Raw genomic sequence first — 18205 nt, 5'->3', positions numbered from 1 at the left:
ACACACTGACTGATAGAGGACTGAGACTAGTCTAACACAACCCCTGAAACAGAGGACTGAGACTGAACAGAGAGGACTGAGACTAGTCTAACACAACCCCTGAAACACACTGACTGACAGAGGACTGAGACTAGTCTAACACAACCCCCTGAAACACACTGACTGATAGAGGACTGAGACTAGTCTAACACAACCCCTGAAACACACTGACTGACAGAGGACTGAGACTAGTCTAACACAACCCCCTGAAACACACTGACTGACAGAGGACTGAGACTAGTCTAACACAACCCCCTGAAACACACTGACTGATAGAGGACTGAGACTAGTCTAACACAACCCCTGAAACACACTGACTGACAGAGGACTGAGACTAGTCTAACACAACCCCTGAAACACACTGACTGACAGAGGACTGAGACTAGTCTAACACAACCCCTGAAACACACTGACTGACAGAGGACTGAGACTAGTCTAACACAACCCCTGAAACACACTGACTGATAGAGGACTGAGACTAGTCTAACACAACCCCCTGAAACACACTGACTGACAGAGGACTGAGACTAGTCTAACACAACCCCCTGAAACACACTGACTGACAGAGGACTGAGACTAGTCTAACACAACCCCCTGACACACTGACAGAGGACTGAGACTAGTCTAACACAACCCCCTGAAACACACTGACTGATAGAGGACTGAGACTAGTCTAACACAACCCCTGAAACACACTGACTGACAGAGGACTGAGACTAGTCTAACACAACCCCTGAAACACACTGACTGACAGAGGACTGAGACTAGTCTAACACAACCCCTGAAACACACTGACTGACAGAGGACTGAGACTAGTCTAACACAACCCCTGAAACACACTGACTGACAGAGGACTGAGACTGACCCCCTGACTGACAGAGGACTGAGACTAGTCTAACACAACCCCCTGAAACACACTGACTGACAGAGGACTGAGACTAGTCTAACACAACCCCCTGAAACACACTGACTGACAGAGGACTGAGACTAGTCTAACACAACCCCTGACTGAACAGAGGACTGAGACTAGTCTAACACAACCCCCTGAAACACACTGACTGACAGAGGACTGAGACTAGTCTAACACAACCCCTGAAACACACTGACTGATAGAGGACTGAGACTAGTCTAACACAACCCCTGAAACACACTGACTGAGAGGACTGAGACTAGTCTAACACAACCCCTGAAACACACTGACTGAGAGGACTGAGACTAGTCTAACACAACCCCTGAAACACACTGACTGACAGAGGACTGAGACTAGTCTAACACAACCCCTGAAACACACTGACTGATAGAGGACTGAGACTAGTCTAACACAACCCCTGAAACACACTGACTGACAGAGGACTGAGACTAGTCTAACACAACCCCCTGAAACACACTGACTGATAGAGGACTGAGACTAGTCTAACACAACCCCTGAAACACACTGACTGACAGAGGACTGAGACTAGTCTAACACAACCCCTGAAACACACTGACTGATAGAGGACTGAGACTAGTCTAACACAACCCCTGAAACACACTGACTGACAGAGACTGAGACTAGTCTAACACAACCCCCTGAAACACACTGACTGATAGAGGACTGAGACTAGTCTAACACAACCCCTGAAACACACTGACTGACAGAGGACTGAGACTAGTCTAACACAACCCCTGAAACACACTGACTGAGAGAGGACTGAGACTAGTCTAACACAACCCCCTGAAACACTGACTGACAGAGGACTGAGACTAGTCTAACACAACCCCCTGAAACACACTGACTGATAAGAGGACTGAGACTAGTCTAACACAACCCCCTGAAACACACTGACTGACAGAGGACTGAGACTAGTCTAACACAACCCCCTGAAACACACTGACTGATAGAGGACTGAGACTAGTCTAACACGACCCCCTGACTGACAGAGGACTGAGACTAGTCTAACACAACCCCCTGAAACACACTGACTGATAGAGGACTGAGACTAGTCTAACACGACCCCCTGACTGATAGAGGACTGAGACTAGTCTAACACAACCCCCTGAAACACACTGACTGAAACTGAGACAGTCTAACACAACCCCCTGAAACACACTGACTGACAGAGGACTGAGACTAGTCTAACACAACCCCTGAAACACACTGACAGAGGACTGAGACTAGTCTAACACAACCCCTGAAACACACTGACTGATAGAGGACTGAGACTAGTCTAACACAACCCCCTGAAACACACTGACTGACAGAGGACTGAGACTAGTCTAACACAACCCCTGAAACACACTGACTGACAGAGGACTGAGACTAGTCTAACACAAACCCTGACTGATAGAGGACTGAGACTAGTCTAACACAACCCCTGAAACACACTGACTGACAGAGGACTGAGACTAGTCTAACACAACCCCCTGAAACACACTGACTGACAGAGGACTGAGACTAGTCTAACACAACCCCCTGAAACACACTGACTGATAGAGGACTGAGACTAGTCTAACACAACCCCTGAAACACACTGACTGACAGAGGACTGAGACTAGTCTAACACAACCCCCTGAAACACACTGACTGACAGAGGACTGAGACTAGTCTAACACAACCCCTGAAACACACTGACTGACAGAGGACTGAGACTAGTCTAACACAACCCCCTGAAACACACTGACTGACAGAGGACTGAGACTAGTCTAACACAACCCCTGAAACACACTGACTGATAGAGGACTGAGACTAGTCTAACACAACCCCTGAAACACACTGACTGATAGAGGACTGAGACTAGTCTAACACAACCCCTGAAACACTGACTGACAGAGGACTGAGACTAGTCTAACACAACCCCCTGAAACACACTGACTGACAGAGGACTGAGACTAGTCTAACACAACCCCCTGAAACACACTGACTGATAGAGGACTGAGACTAGTCTAACACAACCCCCTGAAACACACTGACTGACAGAGGACTGAGACTAGTCTAACACAACCCCCTGAAACACACTGACTGATAGAGGACTGAGACTAGTCTAACACAACCCCCTGACTGACAGAGGACTGAGACTAGTCTAACACGACCCCCTGACTGACAGAGGACTGAGACTAGTCTAACACAACCCCCTGACTGACAGAGGACTGAGACTAGTCTAACACAACCCCCTGAAACACACTGACTGATAGAGGACTGAGACTAGTCTAACACAACCCCTGACTGACAGAGGACTGAGACTGTCTAACACGAGAGGACTGAGACTAGTCTAACACAACCCCCTGAAACACACTGACTGACAGAGGACTGAGACTAGTCTAACACAACCCCTGAAACACACTGACTGATAGAGGACTGAGACTAGTCTAACACAACCCCCTGAAACTGACAGAGGACTGAGACTAGTCTAACACAACCCCTGAAACACACTGACTGAGAGGACTGAGACTAGTCTAACACAACCCCCTGAAACACACTGACTGACAGAGGACTGAGACTAGTCTAACACAACCCCCTGAAACACACTGACTGACAGAGGACTGAGACTAGTCTAACACAACCCCTGAAACACACTGACTGATAGAGGACTGAGACTAGTCTAACACAACCCCTGAAACACACTGACTGACAGAGGACTGAGACTAGTCTAACACAACCCCCTGAAACACACTGACTGATAGAGGACTGAGACTAGTCTAACACAACCCCTGACCCACACTGACTGACAGAGGACTGAGACTAGTCTAACACAACCCCTGAAACACACTGACTGACTGAGGACTGAGACTAGTCTAACACAACCCCTGAAACACACTGACTGACAGAGGACTGAGACTAGTCTAACACAACCCCTGAAACACACTGACTGACAGAGGACTGAGACTAGTCTAACACAACCCCTGAAACACACTGACTGATAGAGGACTGAGACTAGTCTAACACAACCCCTGAAACACACTGACTGACAGAGGACTGAGACTAGTCTAACACAACCCCTGAAACACACTGACTGATAGAGGACTGAGACTAGTCTAACACAACCCCCTGACTGACAGAGGACTGAGACTAGTCTAACACAACCCCTGAAACACACTGACTGACAGAGGACTGAGACTAGTCTAACACAACCCCTGAAACACACTGACTGATAGAGGACTGAGACTAGTCTAACACAACCCCCTGAAACACACTGACTGACAGAGGACTGAGACTAGTCTAACACAACCCCTGAAACACACTGACTGATAGAGGACTGAGACTAGTCTAACACAACCCCTGAAACACACTGACTGATAGAGGACTGAGACTAGTCTAACACAACCCCCTGAAACACACTGACTGATAGAGGACTGAGACTAGTCTAACACAACCCCCTGAAACACACTGACTGACAGAGGACTGAGACTAGTCTAACACAACCCCTGAAACACACTGACTGACAGAGGACTGAGACTAGTCTAACACAACCCCTGAAACACACTGACTGACAGAGGACTGAGACTAGTCTAACACAACCCCTGAAACACACTGACTGATAGAGGACTGAGACTAGTCTAACACAACCCCTGAAACACACTGACTGATAGAGGACTGAGACTAGTCTAACACAACCCCTGAAACACACTGACAGAGGACTGAGACTAGTCTAACACAACCCCTGAAACACACTGACTGATAGAGGACTGAGACTAGTCTAACACAACCCCTGAAACACACTGACTGACAGAGGACTGAGACTAGTCTAACACAACCCCTGAAACACACTGACTGATAGAGGACTGAGACTAGTCTAACACAACCCCTGACTGATAGAGGACTGAGACTGTCTAACACGACCCCTGACTGATAGAGGACTGAGACTAGTCTAACACAACCCCCTGAAACACACTGACTGACAGAGGACTGAGACTAGTCTAACACAACCCCCTGAAACACACTGACTGATAGAGGACTGAGACTAGTCTAACACAACCCCCTGACTGACAGAGGACTGAGACTAGTCTAACACAACCCCCTGAAACACACTGACTGATAGAGGACTGAGACTAGTCTAACACAACCCCTGAAACACACTGACTGATAGAGGACTGAGACTAGTCTAACACAACCCCTGAAACACACTGACTGATAGAGGACTGAGACTAGTCTAACACAACCCCTGAAACACACTGCCTGACAGAGGACTGAGACTAGTCTAACACAACCCCTGAAACACACTGACAGAGGACTGAGACTAGTCTAACACAACCCCTGAAACACACTGACTGATAGAGGACTGAGACTAGTCTAACACAACCCCCTGAAACACACTGACTGACAGAGGACTGAGACTAGTCTAACACAACCCCCTGAAACACACTGACTGACAGAGGACTGAGACTAGTCTAACATGACCCCCTGACTGATAGAGGACTGAGACTAGTCTAACACAACCCCCTGAAACACACTGACTGACAGAGGACTGAGACTAGTCTAACACAACCCCCTGACTGACAGAGGACTGAGACTAGTCTAACACAACCCCCTGAAACACACTGACTGATAGAGGACTGAGACTAGTCTAACACAACCCCCTGAAACACACTGACTGACAGAGGACTGAGACTAGTCTAACACAACCCCCTGAAACACACTGACTGACAGAGGACTGAGACTAGTCTAACACAACCCCCTGAAACACACTGACTGACAGAGGACTGAGACTAGTCTAACACAACCCCCTGAAACACACTGACAGATAGAGGACTGAGATTAGTCTAACACAACCCCCTGAAACACACTGACAGATAGAGGACTGAGACTAGTCTAACACAACCCCCTGAAACACACTGACTGATAGAGGACTGAGACTAGTCTAACACAACCCCCTGACTGATTGAGGACTGAGACTAGTCTAACACAACCCCCTGAAACACACTGACAGAGGACTGAGACTAGTCTAACACAACCCCCTGAAACACACTGACTGATAGAGGACTGAGACTAGTCTAACACAACCCCCTGAAACACACTGACTGACAGAGGACTGAGACTAGTCTAACACAACCCCCTGAAACACACTGACTGATAGAGGACTGAGACTAGTCTAACACAACCCCCTGACTGACAGAGGACTGAGACTAGTCTAACACGACCCCCTGACTGACAGAGGACTGAGACTAGTCTAACACAACCCCCTGACTGACAGAGGACTGAGACTAGTCTAACACAACCCCCTGAAACACACTGACTGATAGAGGACTGAGACTAGTCTAACACAACCCCCTGACTGACAGAGGACTGAGACTAGTCTAACACAACCCCTGACTGACAGAGGACTGAGACTAGTCTAACACAACCCCTGAAACACACTGACTGACAGAGGACTGAGACTAGTCTAACACAACCCCCTGAAACACACTGACTGATAGAGGACTGAGACTAGTCTAACACAACCCCTGAAACACACTGACTGACAGAGGACTGAGACTAGTCTAACACAACCCCTGAAACACACTGACTGACTGAGGACTGAGACTAGTCTAACACAACCCCTGAAACACACTGACTGATAGAGGACTGAGACTAGTCTAACACAACCCCTGAAACACACTGACTGACAGAGGACTGAGACTAGTCTAACACAACCCCTGAAACACACTGACTGATAGAGGACTGAGACTAGTCTAACACAACCCCTGAAACACACTGCCTGACAGAGGACTGAGACTAGTCTAACACAACCCCCTGAAACACACTGACTGATAGAGGACTGAGACTAGTCTAACACAACCCCCCTGAAACACACTGACTGACAGAGGACTGAGACTAGTCTAACACAACCCCTGAAACACACTGACTGACTGAGGACTGAGACTAGTCTAACACAACCCCTGAAACACACTGACTGATAGAGGACTGAGACTAGTCTAACACAACCCCTGAAACACACTGACTGACAGAGGACTGAGACTAGTCTAACACAACCCCTGAAACACACTGACTGATAGAGGACTGAGACTAGTCTAACACAACCCCCTGAAACACACTGCCTGACAGAGGACTGAGACTAGTCTAACACAACCCCCTGAAACACACTGACTGATAGAGGACTGAGACTAGTCTAACACAACCCCCTGACTGACAGAGGACTGAGACTAGTCTAACACAACCCCCTGAAACACACTGACTGACAGAGGACTGAGACTAGTCTAACACAACCCCCTGAAACACACTGACTGATAGAGGACTGAGACTAGTCTAACACAACCCCCTGAAACACACTGCCTGACAGAGGACTGAGACTAGTCTAACACAACCCCCTGAAACACACTGACTGATAGAGGACTGAGACTAGTCTAACACAACCCCCTGAAACACACTGACTGATAGAGGACTGAGACTAGTCTAACACAACCCCCTGAAACACACTGACTGATAGAGGACTGAGACTAGTCTAACACAACCCCCTGAAACACACTGCCTGACAGAGGACTGAGACTAGTCTAACACAACCCCCTGAAACACACTGACTGACAGAGGACTGAGACTAGTCTAACACAACCCCCTGAAACACACTGACTGACAGAGGACTGAGACTAGTCTAACACAACCCCCTGAAACACACTGACAGAGGACTGAGACTAGTCTAACACAACCCCCTGAAACACACTGACTGATAGAGGACTGAGACTAGTCTAACACAACCCCTGAAACACACTGACTGACAGAGGACTGAGACTAGTCTAACACAACCCCTGAAACACACTGACTGATAGAGGACTGAGACTAGTCTAACACAACCCCTGAAACACACTGACTGACAGAGGACTGAGACTAGTCTAACACAACCCCTGAAACACACTGACTGATAGAGGACTGAGACTAGTCTAACACAACCCCTGAAACACACTGACTGAGAGGACTGAGACTAGTCTAACACAACCCCCTGACTGATAGAGGACTGAGACTAGTCTAACACAACCCCCTGAAACACACTGACTGACAGAGGACTGAGACTAGTCTAACACAACCCCCTGAAACACACTGACTGATAGAGGACTGAGACTAGTCTAACACAACCCCTGAAACTGACAGAGGACTGAGACTAGTCTAACACAACCCCTGAAACACACTGACTGATAGAGGACTGAGACTAGTCTAACACAACCCCTGAAACACACTGACTGATAGAGGACTGAGACTAGTCTAACACAACCCCCTGAAACACACTGACTGATAGAGGACTGAGACTAGTCTAACACAACCCCCTGAAACACACTGACTGACAGAGGACTGAGACTAGTCTAACACAACCCCTGAAACACACTGACATAGAGGACTGAGACTAGTCTAACACAACCCCCTGAAACACACTGACTGATAGAGGACTGAGACTAGTCTAACACAACCCCTGAAACACACTGACTGACAGAGGACTGAGACTAGTCTAACACAACCCCTGAAACACACTGACTGATAGAGGACTGAGACTAGTCTAACACAACCCCCTGAAACACACTGACTGATAGAGGACTGAGACTAGTCTAACACAACCCCCTGAAACACACTGACTGACAGAGGACTGAGACTAGTCTAACACAACCCCCTGAAACACACTGACTGACAGAGGACTGAGACTAGTCTAACACAACCCCTGAAACACACTGACTGACAGAGGACTGAGACTAGTCTAACACAACCCCCACTGACTGATAGAGGACTGAGACTAGTCTAACACAACCCCCTGAAACACACTGACTGACAGAGGACTGAGACTAGTCTAACACAACCCCCTGAAACACACTGACTGATAGAGGACTGAGACTAGTCTAACACGACCCCCTGACTGACAGAGGACTGAGACTAGTCTAACACAACCCCCTGAAACACACTGACTGACAGAGGACTGAGACTAGTCTAACACAACCCCCTGAAACACACTGACTGACAGAGGACTGAGACTAGTCTAACACAACCCCTGAAACACACTGACTGATAGAGGACTGAGACTAGTCTAACACAACCCCTGAAACACACTGACTGACCGAGGACTGAGACTAGTCTAACACAACCCCTGAAACACACTGACTGATAGAGGACTGAGACTAGTCTAACACAACCCCTGAAACACACTGACTGATAGAGGACTGAGACTAGTCTAACACAACCCCTGAAACACACTGACTGACAGAGGACTGAGACTAGTCTAACACAACCCCTGAAACACACTGACTGACAGAGGACTGAGACTAGTCTAACACAACCCCTGAAACACACTGACTGACAGAGGACTGAGACTAGTCTAACACAACCCCTGAAACACACTGACTGATAGAGGACTGAGACTAGTCTAACACAACCCCTGAAACACACTGACTGATAGAGGACTGAGACTAGTCTAACACAACCCCTGAAACACACTGACTGATAGAGGACTGAGACTAGTCTAACACAACCCCTGAAACACACTGACTGAGTCTAGAGGACTGAGACTAGTCTAACACAACCCCTGAAACACACTGACTGACAGAGGACTGAGACTAGTCTAACACAACCCCCTGAAACACACTGACTGACAGAGGACTGAGACTAGTCTAACACAACCCCCTGAAACACACTGACTGAAACACACTGACTGACAGAGGACTGAGACTAGTCTAACACAACCCCCTGACTGATAGAGGACTGAGACTAGTCTAACACAACCCCCTGAAACACACTGACTGATAGAGGACTGAGACTAGTCTAACACAACCCCCTGAAACACACTGACTGACAGAGGACTGAGACTAGTCTAACACAACCCCCTGAAACACACTGACTGATAGAGGACTGAGACTAGTCTAACACAACCCCCTGAAACACACTGACTGATAGAGGACTGAGACTAGTCTAACACAACCCCCTGAAACACACTGACTGACAGAGGACTGAGACTAGTCTAACACAACCCCCTGAAACACACTGACAGAGGACTGAGACTAGTCTAACACAACCCCCTGAAACACACTGACTGATAGAGGACTGAGACTAGTCTAACACAACCCCCTGAAACACACTGACTGACAGAGGACTGAGACTAGTCTAACACAACCCACTGAAACACACTGACTGACAGAGGACTGAGACTAGTCTAACACACCCCCACACTGACTGATAGAGGACTGAGACTAGTCTAACACAACCCCTGAAACACACTGACTGACAGAGGACTGAGACTAGTCTAACACAACCCCTGAAACACACTGACTGACAGAGGACTGAGACTAGTCTAACACAACCCCCTGAAACACACTGACTGACAGAGGACTGAGACTAGTCTAACACAACCCCCTGAAACACACTGACAGATAGAGGACTGAGATTAGTCTAACACAACCCCCTGAAACACACTGACAGATAGAGGACTGAGACTAGTCTAACACAACCCCTGAAACACACTGACTGACAGAGGACTGAGACTAGTCTAACACAACCCCCCTGAAACACACTGACTGATTGAGGACTGAGACTAGTCTAACACAACCCCCACACTGACTGAAACACACTGACAGACACACTGACTGAGAGGACTGAGACTAGTCTAACACAACCCCCTGAAACACACTGACTGATAGAGGACTGAGACTAGTCTAACACAACCCCTGAAACACACTGACTGACAGAGGACTGAGACTAGTCTAACACAACCCCTGAAACACACTGACTGACAGAGGACTGAGACTAGTCTAACACAACCCCCTGAAACACACTGACTGATAGAGGACTGAGACTAGTCTAACACAACCCCCTGAAACACACTGACTGACAGAGGACTGAGACTAGTCTAACACAACCCCCTGACTGACAGAGGACTGAGACTAGTCTAACACAACCCCCTGAAACACACTGACTGATAGAGGACTGAGACTAGTCTAACACAACCCCCTGAAACACACTGACTGATAGAGGACTGAGACTAGTCTAACACAACCCCCTGAAACACACTGACTGACAGAGGACTGAGACTAGTCTAACACAACCCCCTGAAACACACTGACTGACAGAGGACTGAGACTAGTCTAACACAACCCCTGAAACACACTGACTGACAGAGGACTGAGACTAGTCTAACACAACCCCTGAAACACACTGACAGATAGAGGACTGAGACTAGTCTAACACAACCCCCTGAAACACACTGACTGATAGAGGACTGAGACTAGTCTAACACAACCCCTGAAACACACTGACTGATAGAGGACTGAGACTAGTCTAACACAACCCCTGACTGATTGAGAGACTGAGACTAGTCTAACACAACCCCTGAAACACACTGACAGAGGACTGAGACTAGTCTAACACAACCCCTGAAACACACTGACTGATAGAGGACTGAGACTAGTCTAACACAACCCCCTGAAACACACTGACTGACAGAGGACTGAGACTAGTCTAACACAACCCCCTGAAACACACTGACTGATAGAGGACTGAGACTAGTCTAACACAACCCCCTGACTGACAGAGGACTGAGACTAGTCTAACACGACCCCCTGAAACACACTGCCAGAGGACTGAGACTAGTCTAACACAACCCCCTGACTGATAGAGGACTGAGACTAGTCTAACACAACCCCCTGAAACACACTGACTGATAGAGGACTGAGACTAGTCTAACACAACCCCTGAAACCCCCTGAAACACACTGACTGACAGAGGACTGAGACTAGTCTAACACAACCCCTGAAACACACTGACTGATAGAGGACTGAGACTAGTCTAACACAACCCCTGAAACACACTGACAGAGGACTGAGACTAGTCTAACACAACCCCTGAAACACACTGACTGACAGAGGACTGAGACTAGTCTAACACAACCCCCTGAAACACACTGACTGACAGAGGACTGAGACTAGTCTAACACAACCCCTGAAACACACTGACTGACAGAGGACTGAGACTAGTCTAACACAACCCCCTGAAACACACTGACTGATAGAGGACTGAGACTAGTCTAACACAACCCCCTGAAACACACTGACTGACAGAGGACTGAGACTAGTCTAACACAACCCCCTGAAACACACTGACTGACTGAGACTAGTCTAACAGGACTGAGACTAGTCTAACACAACCCCCTGACAGAGGACTGAAACACACTGACTGACAGAGGACTGAGACTAGTCTAACACAACCCCTGAAACACACTGACTGACAGAGGACTGAGACTAGTCTAACACAACCCCTGAAACACACTGACTGATAGAGGACTGAGACTAGTCTAACACAACCCCTGAAACACACTGACTGATAGAGGACTGAGACTAGTCTAACACAACCCCCTGAAACACACTGACTGACAGAGGACTGAGACTAGTCTAACACAACCCCTGAAACACACTGACTGATAGAGGACTGAGACTAGTCTAACACAACCCCTGAAACACACTGACTGATAGAGGACTGAGACTAGTCTAACACAACCCCTGAAACACACTGACTGATAGAGGACTGAGACTAGTCTAACACAACCCCCTGAAACACACTGACTGACAGAGGACTGAGACTAGTCTAACACAACCCCTGAAACACACTGACTGACAGAGGACTGAGACTAGTCTAACAACAACCCCCTGAAACACACTGACAGAGGACTGAGACTAGTCTAACACAACCCCTGAAACACACTGACTGACAGAGGACTGAGACTAGTCTAACACAACCCCCTGAAACACACTGACTGATAGAGGACTGAGACTAGTCTAACACAACCCCTGAAACACAGGACTGAGACTGATAGAGGACCCTGAAACACACTGACTGATAACACACTAGTCCCCTGAAACACACTGACTGACAGAGGACTGAGACTAGTCTAACACAACCCCTGAAACACACTGACTGACAGAGGACTGAGACTAGTCTAACACAACCCCTGAAACACACTGACTGACAGAGGACTGAGACTAGTCTAACACAACCCCCTGAAACACACTGACTGACAGAGGACTGAGACTAGTCTAACACAACCCCTGAAACACACTGACTGACAGAGGACTGAGACTAGTCTAACACAACCCCTGAAACACACTGACTGACAGAGGACTGAGACTAGTCTAACACAACCCCTGAAACACACTGACTGACAGAGGACTGAGACTAGTCTAACACAACCCCTGAAACACACTGACTGATAGAGGACTGAGACTAGTCTAACACAACCCCCTGAAACACACTGACTGACAGAGGACTGAGACTAGTCTAACACAACCCCCTGAAACACACTGACTGACAGAGGACTGAGACTAGTCTAACACAACCCCTGAAACACACTGACTGACAGAGGACTGAGACTAGTCTAACACAACCCCTGAAACACACTGACTGACAGAGGACTGAGACTAGTCTAACACAACCCCTGAAACACACTGACTGATAGAGGACTGAGACTAGTCTAACACAACCCCTGAAACACACTGACTGACAGAGGACTGAGACTAGTCTAACACAACCCCTGAAACACACTGACTGACAGAGGACTGAGACTAGTCTAACACAACCCCTGAAACACACTGACTGACAGAGGACTGAGACTAGTCTAACACAACCCCTGAAACACACTGACAGAGGACTGAGACTAGTCTAACACAACCCCTGAAACACACTGACTGACAGAGGACTGAGACTAGTCTAACACAACCCCTGAAACACACTGACTGACAGAGGACTGAGACTAGTCTAACACAACCCCTGAAACACACTGACTGACAGAGGACTGAGACTAGTCTAACACAACCCCTGAAACACACTGACTGATAGAGGACTGAGACTAGTCTAACACAACCCCTGAAACACACTGACTGACAGAGGACTGAGACTAGTCTAACACAACCCCTGAAACACACTGACTGACAGAGGACTGAGACTAGTCTAACACAACCCCTGAAACACACTGACTGACAGAGGACTGAGACTAGTCTAACACAACCCCCTGAAACACACTGACTGACAGAGGACTGAGACTAGTCTAACACAACCCCTGAAACACACTGACTGACAGAGGACTGAGACTAGTCTAACACAACCCCTGAAACACACTGAACTGACAGAGGACTGAGACTAGTCTAACACAACCCCTGAAACACACTGACTGACAGAGGACTGAGACTAGTCTAACACAACCCCTGAAACACACTGACTGACAGAGGACTGAGACTAGTCTAACACAACCCCTGAAACACACTGACTGACAGAGGACTGAGACTAGTCTAACACAACCCCTGAAACACACTGACTGACAGAGGACTGAGACTAGTCTAACACAACCCCTGAAACACACTGACTGACAGAGGACTGAGACTAGTCTAACACAACCCCCCTGAAACACACTGACTGACAGAGGACTGAGACTAGTCTAACACAACCCCCTGAAACACACTGACTGACAGAGGACTGAGACTAGTCTAACACAACCCCTGAAACACACTGACTGACAGAGGACTGAGACTAGTCTAACACAACCCCTGAAACACACTGACTGATAGAGGACTGAGACTAGTCTAACACAACCCCTGAAACACACTGACTGACAGAGGACTGAGACTAGTCTAACACAACCCCTGAAACACACTGACTGATAGAGGACTGAGACTAGTCTAACACAACCCCTGAAACACACTGACTGACAGAGGACTGAGACTAGTCTAACACAACCCCCTGAAACACACTGACTGACAGAGGACTGAGACTAGTCTAACACAACCCCTGAAACACACTGACTGACAGAGGACTGAGACTAGTCTAACACAACCCCCTGAAACACACTGACTGACAGAGGACTGAGACTAGTCTAACACAACCCCTGAAACACACTGACTGACAGAGGACTGAGACTAGTCTAACACAACCCCCTGAAACACACTGACTGACAGAGGACTGAGACTAGTCTAACACAACCCCCTGAAACACACTGACTGACAGAGGACTGAGACTAGTCTAACACAACCCCTGACTGACAGAGGACTGAGACTAGTCTAACACAACCCCTGAAACACACTGACTGACAGAGGACTGAGACTAGTCTAACACAACCCCTGAAACACACTGACTGACAGAGGACTGAGACTAGTCTAACACAACCCCTGAAACACACTGACTGACAGAGGACTGAGACTAGTCTAACACAACCCCTGAAACACACTGACTGACAGAGGACTGAGACTAGTCTAACACAACCCCCTGAAACACACTGACTGAGGACTGAGACTGAGACACACTGACTGAGTCTAACACAACCCCTGAAACACACTGACTGACAGAGGACTGAGACTAGTCTAACACAACCCCCTGAAACACACTGACTGACAGAGGACTGAGACTAGTCTAACACAACCCCTGAAACACACTGACTGACAGAGGACTGAGACTAGTCTAACACAACCCCTGAAACACACTGACTGACAGAGGACTGAGACTAGTCTAACACAACCCCCTGAAACACACTGACTGACAGAGGACTGAGACTAGTCTAACACAACCCCTGAAACACACTGACTGAAACACACTGCAGGGACTGAGACTAGTCTAACACAACCCCTGAAACACACTGACTGATAGAGGACTGAGACTAGTCTAACACAACCCCTGAAACACACTGACTGACAGAGGACTGAGACTAGTCTAACACAACCCCTGAAACACACTGACTGACAGAGGACTGAGACTAGTCTAACACAACCCCCTGAAACACACTGACTGATAGAGGACTGAGACTAGTCTAACACAACCCCTGAAACACACTGACTGACAGAGGACTGAGACTAGTCTAACACAACCCCTGAAACACACTGACTGATAGAGGACTGAGACTAGTCTAACACAACCCCTGAAACACACTGACTGACAGAGGACTGAGACTAGTCTAACACAACCCCTGAAACACACTGACTGACAGAGGACTGAGACTAGTCTAACACAACCCCCTGAAACACACTAACAGAGGACTGAGACTAGTCTAACACAACCCCTGAAACACACTGACTGACAGAGGACTGAGACTAGTCTAACACAACCCCCAGAAACACACTGACTGACAGAGGACTGAGACTAGTCTAACACAACCCCTGAAACACACTGACAGAGGACTGAGACAGAGGACTGAGACTAGTCTAATAAACACACCTGGACAGGAGGCCAGAATATATACCAACCCCTGAAACACACTGACCTGACAGAGGACTGAGACTAGTCTAACACAACCCCTGAAACACACTGACTGACAGAGGACTGAGACTAGTCTAACACAACCCCTGAAACACACTGACCTGACAGAGGACTGAGACTAGTCTAACACAACCCCCCTGAAACACACTGACTGACAGAGGACTGAGACTAGTCTAACACAACCCCTGAAACACACTGACTGACAGAGGACTGAGACTAGTCCCTAAACAACCCCCCCTCCACCTGACAACACACACACCCCTGAAAGGCAGACTGACAGAGGACTGAGACTGGGATTTGAACCGGCAAACCGTCTGGTTGTTAGGGGGTTGGGTGCCTTGCTCAAGGGCACAACGGCAGCCGATGGCATCTGGGATGATGCCAACAACTCTAGGGTTGCCAGATTTTTCTCTCGTCGGAGCTGGGATTCGAACCGGCAAACCGTCTGGTTGCTGGGCCCCTTCTCTAAACACCAGGCTACCTACCTCTGAGAAGGCCAGACGGGGGAGGGTCTGGAGGGAAGGACCAGCTGTCTGGTGGTGTGGCTGAGGACCAGGGGCTACGGCTTGGTAGTCGACAGACATGATGCGCAGAGAGAAATGGTTCAGGTCGAAGGACCCGATCACTCTGGGGTCATCAGGGATGGTCCGGACCGGTCAGGGGACCCACCTGGACAGGAGGCCAGAATATATACACTCTCAGTATAATAAACACACCACCTGGACAGGAGGCCAGAATATATACACTCTCAGTATAATAAACACACCACCTGGACAGGAGGCCAGAATATATACACTCTCAGTATAATAAACACACCACCTGGACAGGAGGCCAGAATATATACACTCTCAGTATAATAAACACACCACCTGGACAGGAGGCCAGAATATATACACTCTCAGTATAATAAACACACCACCCCCTCCACCTGGACAGGAGGCCAGAATATATACACTCTCAGTATAATAAACACACCAGAATATATACCCTCCACCTGGACAGGAGGCCAGAATATATACACTCTCAGTATAATAAACACACCACCTGGACAGGAGGCCAGAATATATACACTCTCAGTATAATAAACACACCACCTGGACAGGAGGCCAGAATATATACACTCTCAGTATAATAAACACACCACCTGGACAGGAGGCCAGAATATATACACTCTCAGTATAATAAACACACCACCTGGACAGGAGGCCAGAATATATACACTCTCAGTATAATAAACACACCACCTGGACAGGAGGCCAGAATATATACACTCCACACTGGACAGGAGGCCAGAATATATACACTCTCAGTATAATAAACACACCACCTCCACCTGGACAGGAGGCCAGAATATATACACTCTCAGTATAATAAACACACCACCTGGACAGGAGGCCAGAATATATACACTCTCAGTATAATAAACACACCTGGACAGGAGGCCAGAATATATAATAAACACTCAGGAGGCCAGAATATATACACTCTCAGTATAATAAACACCACCTGGACCCAGAATATATACACTCCAGTATAATAAACACTGGACAGGAGGCCAGAATATATACACTCTCAGTATAATAAACACACCACAGGAGGCCAGAATATATACACTCCACCTGGACAGGAGGCCAGAATATATACACTCTCAGTATAATAAACCTGGACACCACCTCTCAGTATAATAAACACACCACCTGGACAGGAGGCCAGAATATATACACTCTCAGTATAATAAACACACCACCCCCCTCCACCTGGACAGGAGGCCAGAATATATACACTCTCAGTATAATAAACACACCACCTGGACAGGAGGCCAGAATATATACACTCTCAGTATAATAAACACACCACCTGGACAGGAGGCCAGAATATATACACTCTCAGTATAATAAACACACCACCCCCCTCCACCTGGACAGGAGGCCAGAATATATACACTCTCAGTATAATAAACACCCCACCTGGACAGGAGGCCAGAATATATACACTCTC

At 47.8% G+C, this 18205-nt stretch overlaps 1 protein-coding gene across 2 annotated transcripts in view; it reads right to left on the bottom strand.

The window, feature by feature from the left end:
* Positions 1-16873, bottom strand: part of LOC115122827 (guanine nucleotide exchange protein smcr8a-like) — an 85178-nt gene extending 68305 nt beyond the window's left edge. Inside the window, exon 1 of one of the 2 annotated variants that reach the window (XM_065000820.1) lies at positions 16693-16873. In XM_065000820.1, the coding sequence (XP_064856892.1) occupies positions 16693-16791 (99 nt within the window). In that variant the 5' untranslated portion in view covers positions 16792-16873. The remainder of the gene's footprint in view (positions 1-16692) is intronic. The other variant, XM_065000821.1, reaches the window with a different exon arrangement.
* Between the last annotated feature and the right edge of the window lie 1332 nt (positions 16874-18205).

Source organism: Oncorhynchus nerka, linkage group LG15 (genome assembly GCF_034236695.1).
Source record: "Oncorhynchus nerka isolate Pitt River linkage group LG15, Oner_Uvic_2.0, whole genome shotgun sequence".
NCBI classification, from domain to species: Eukaryota; Metazoa; Chordata; class Actinopteri; order Salmoniformes; family Salmonidae; genus Oncorhynchus; species Oncorhynchus nerka.
This window is presented reverse-complemented; position numbering and strand designations above follow the sequence as displayed.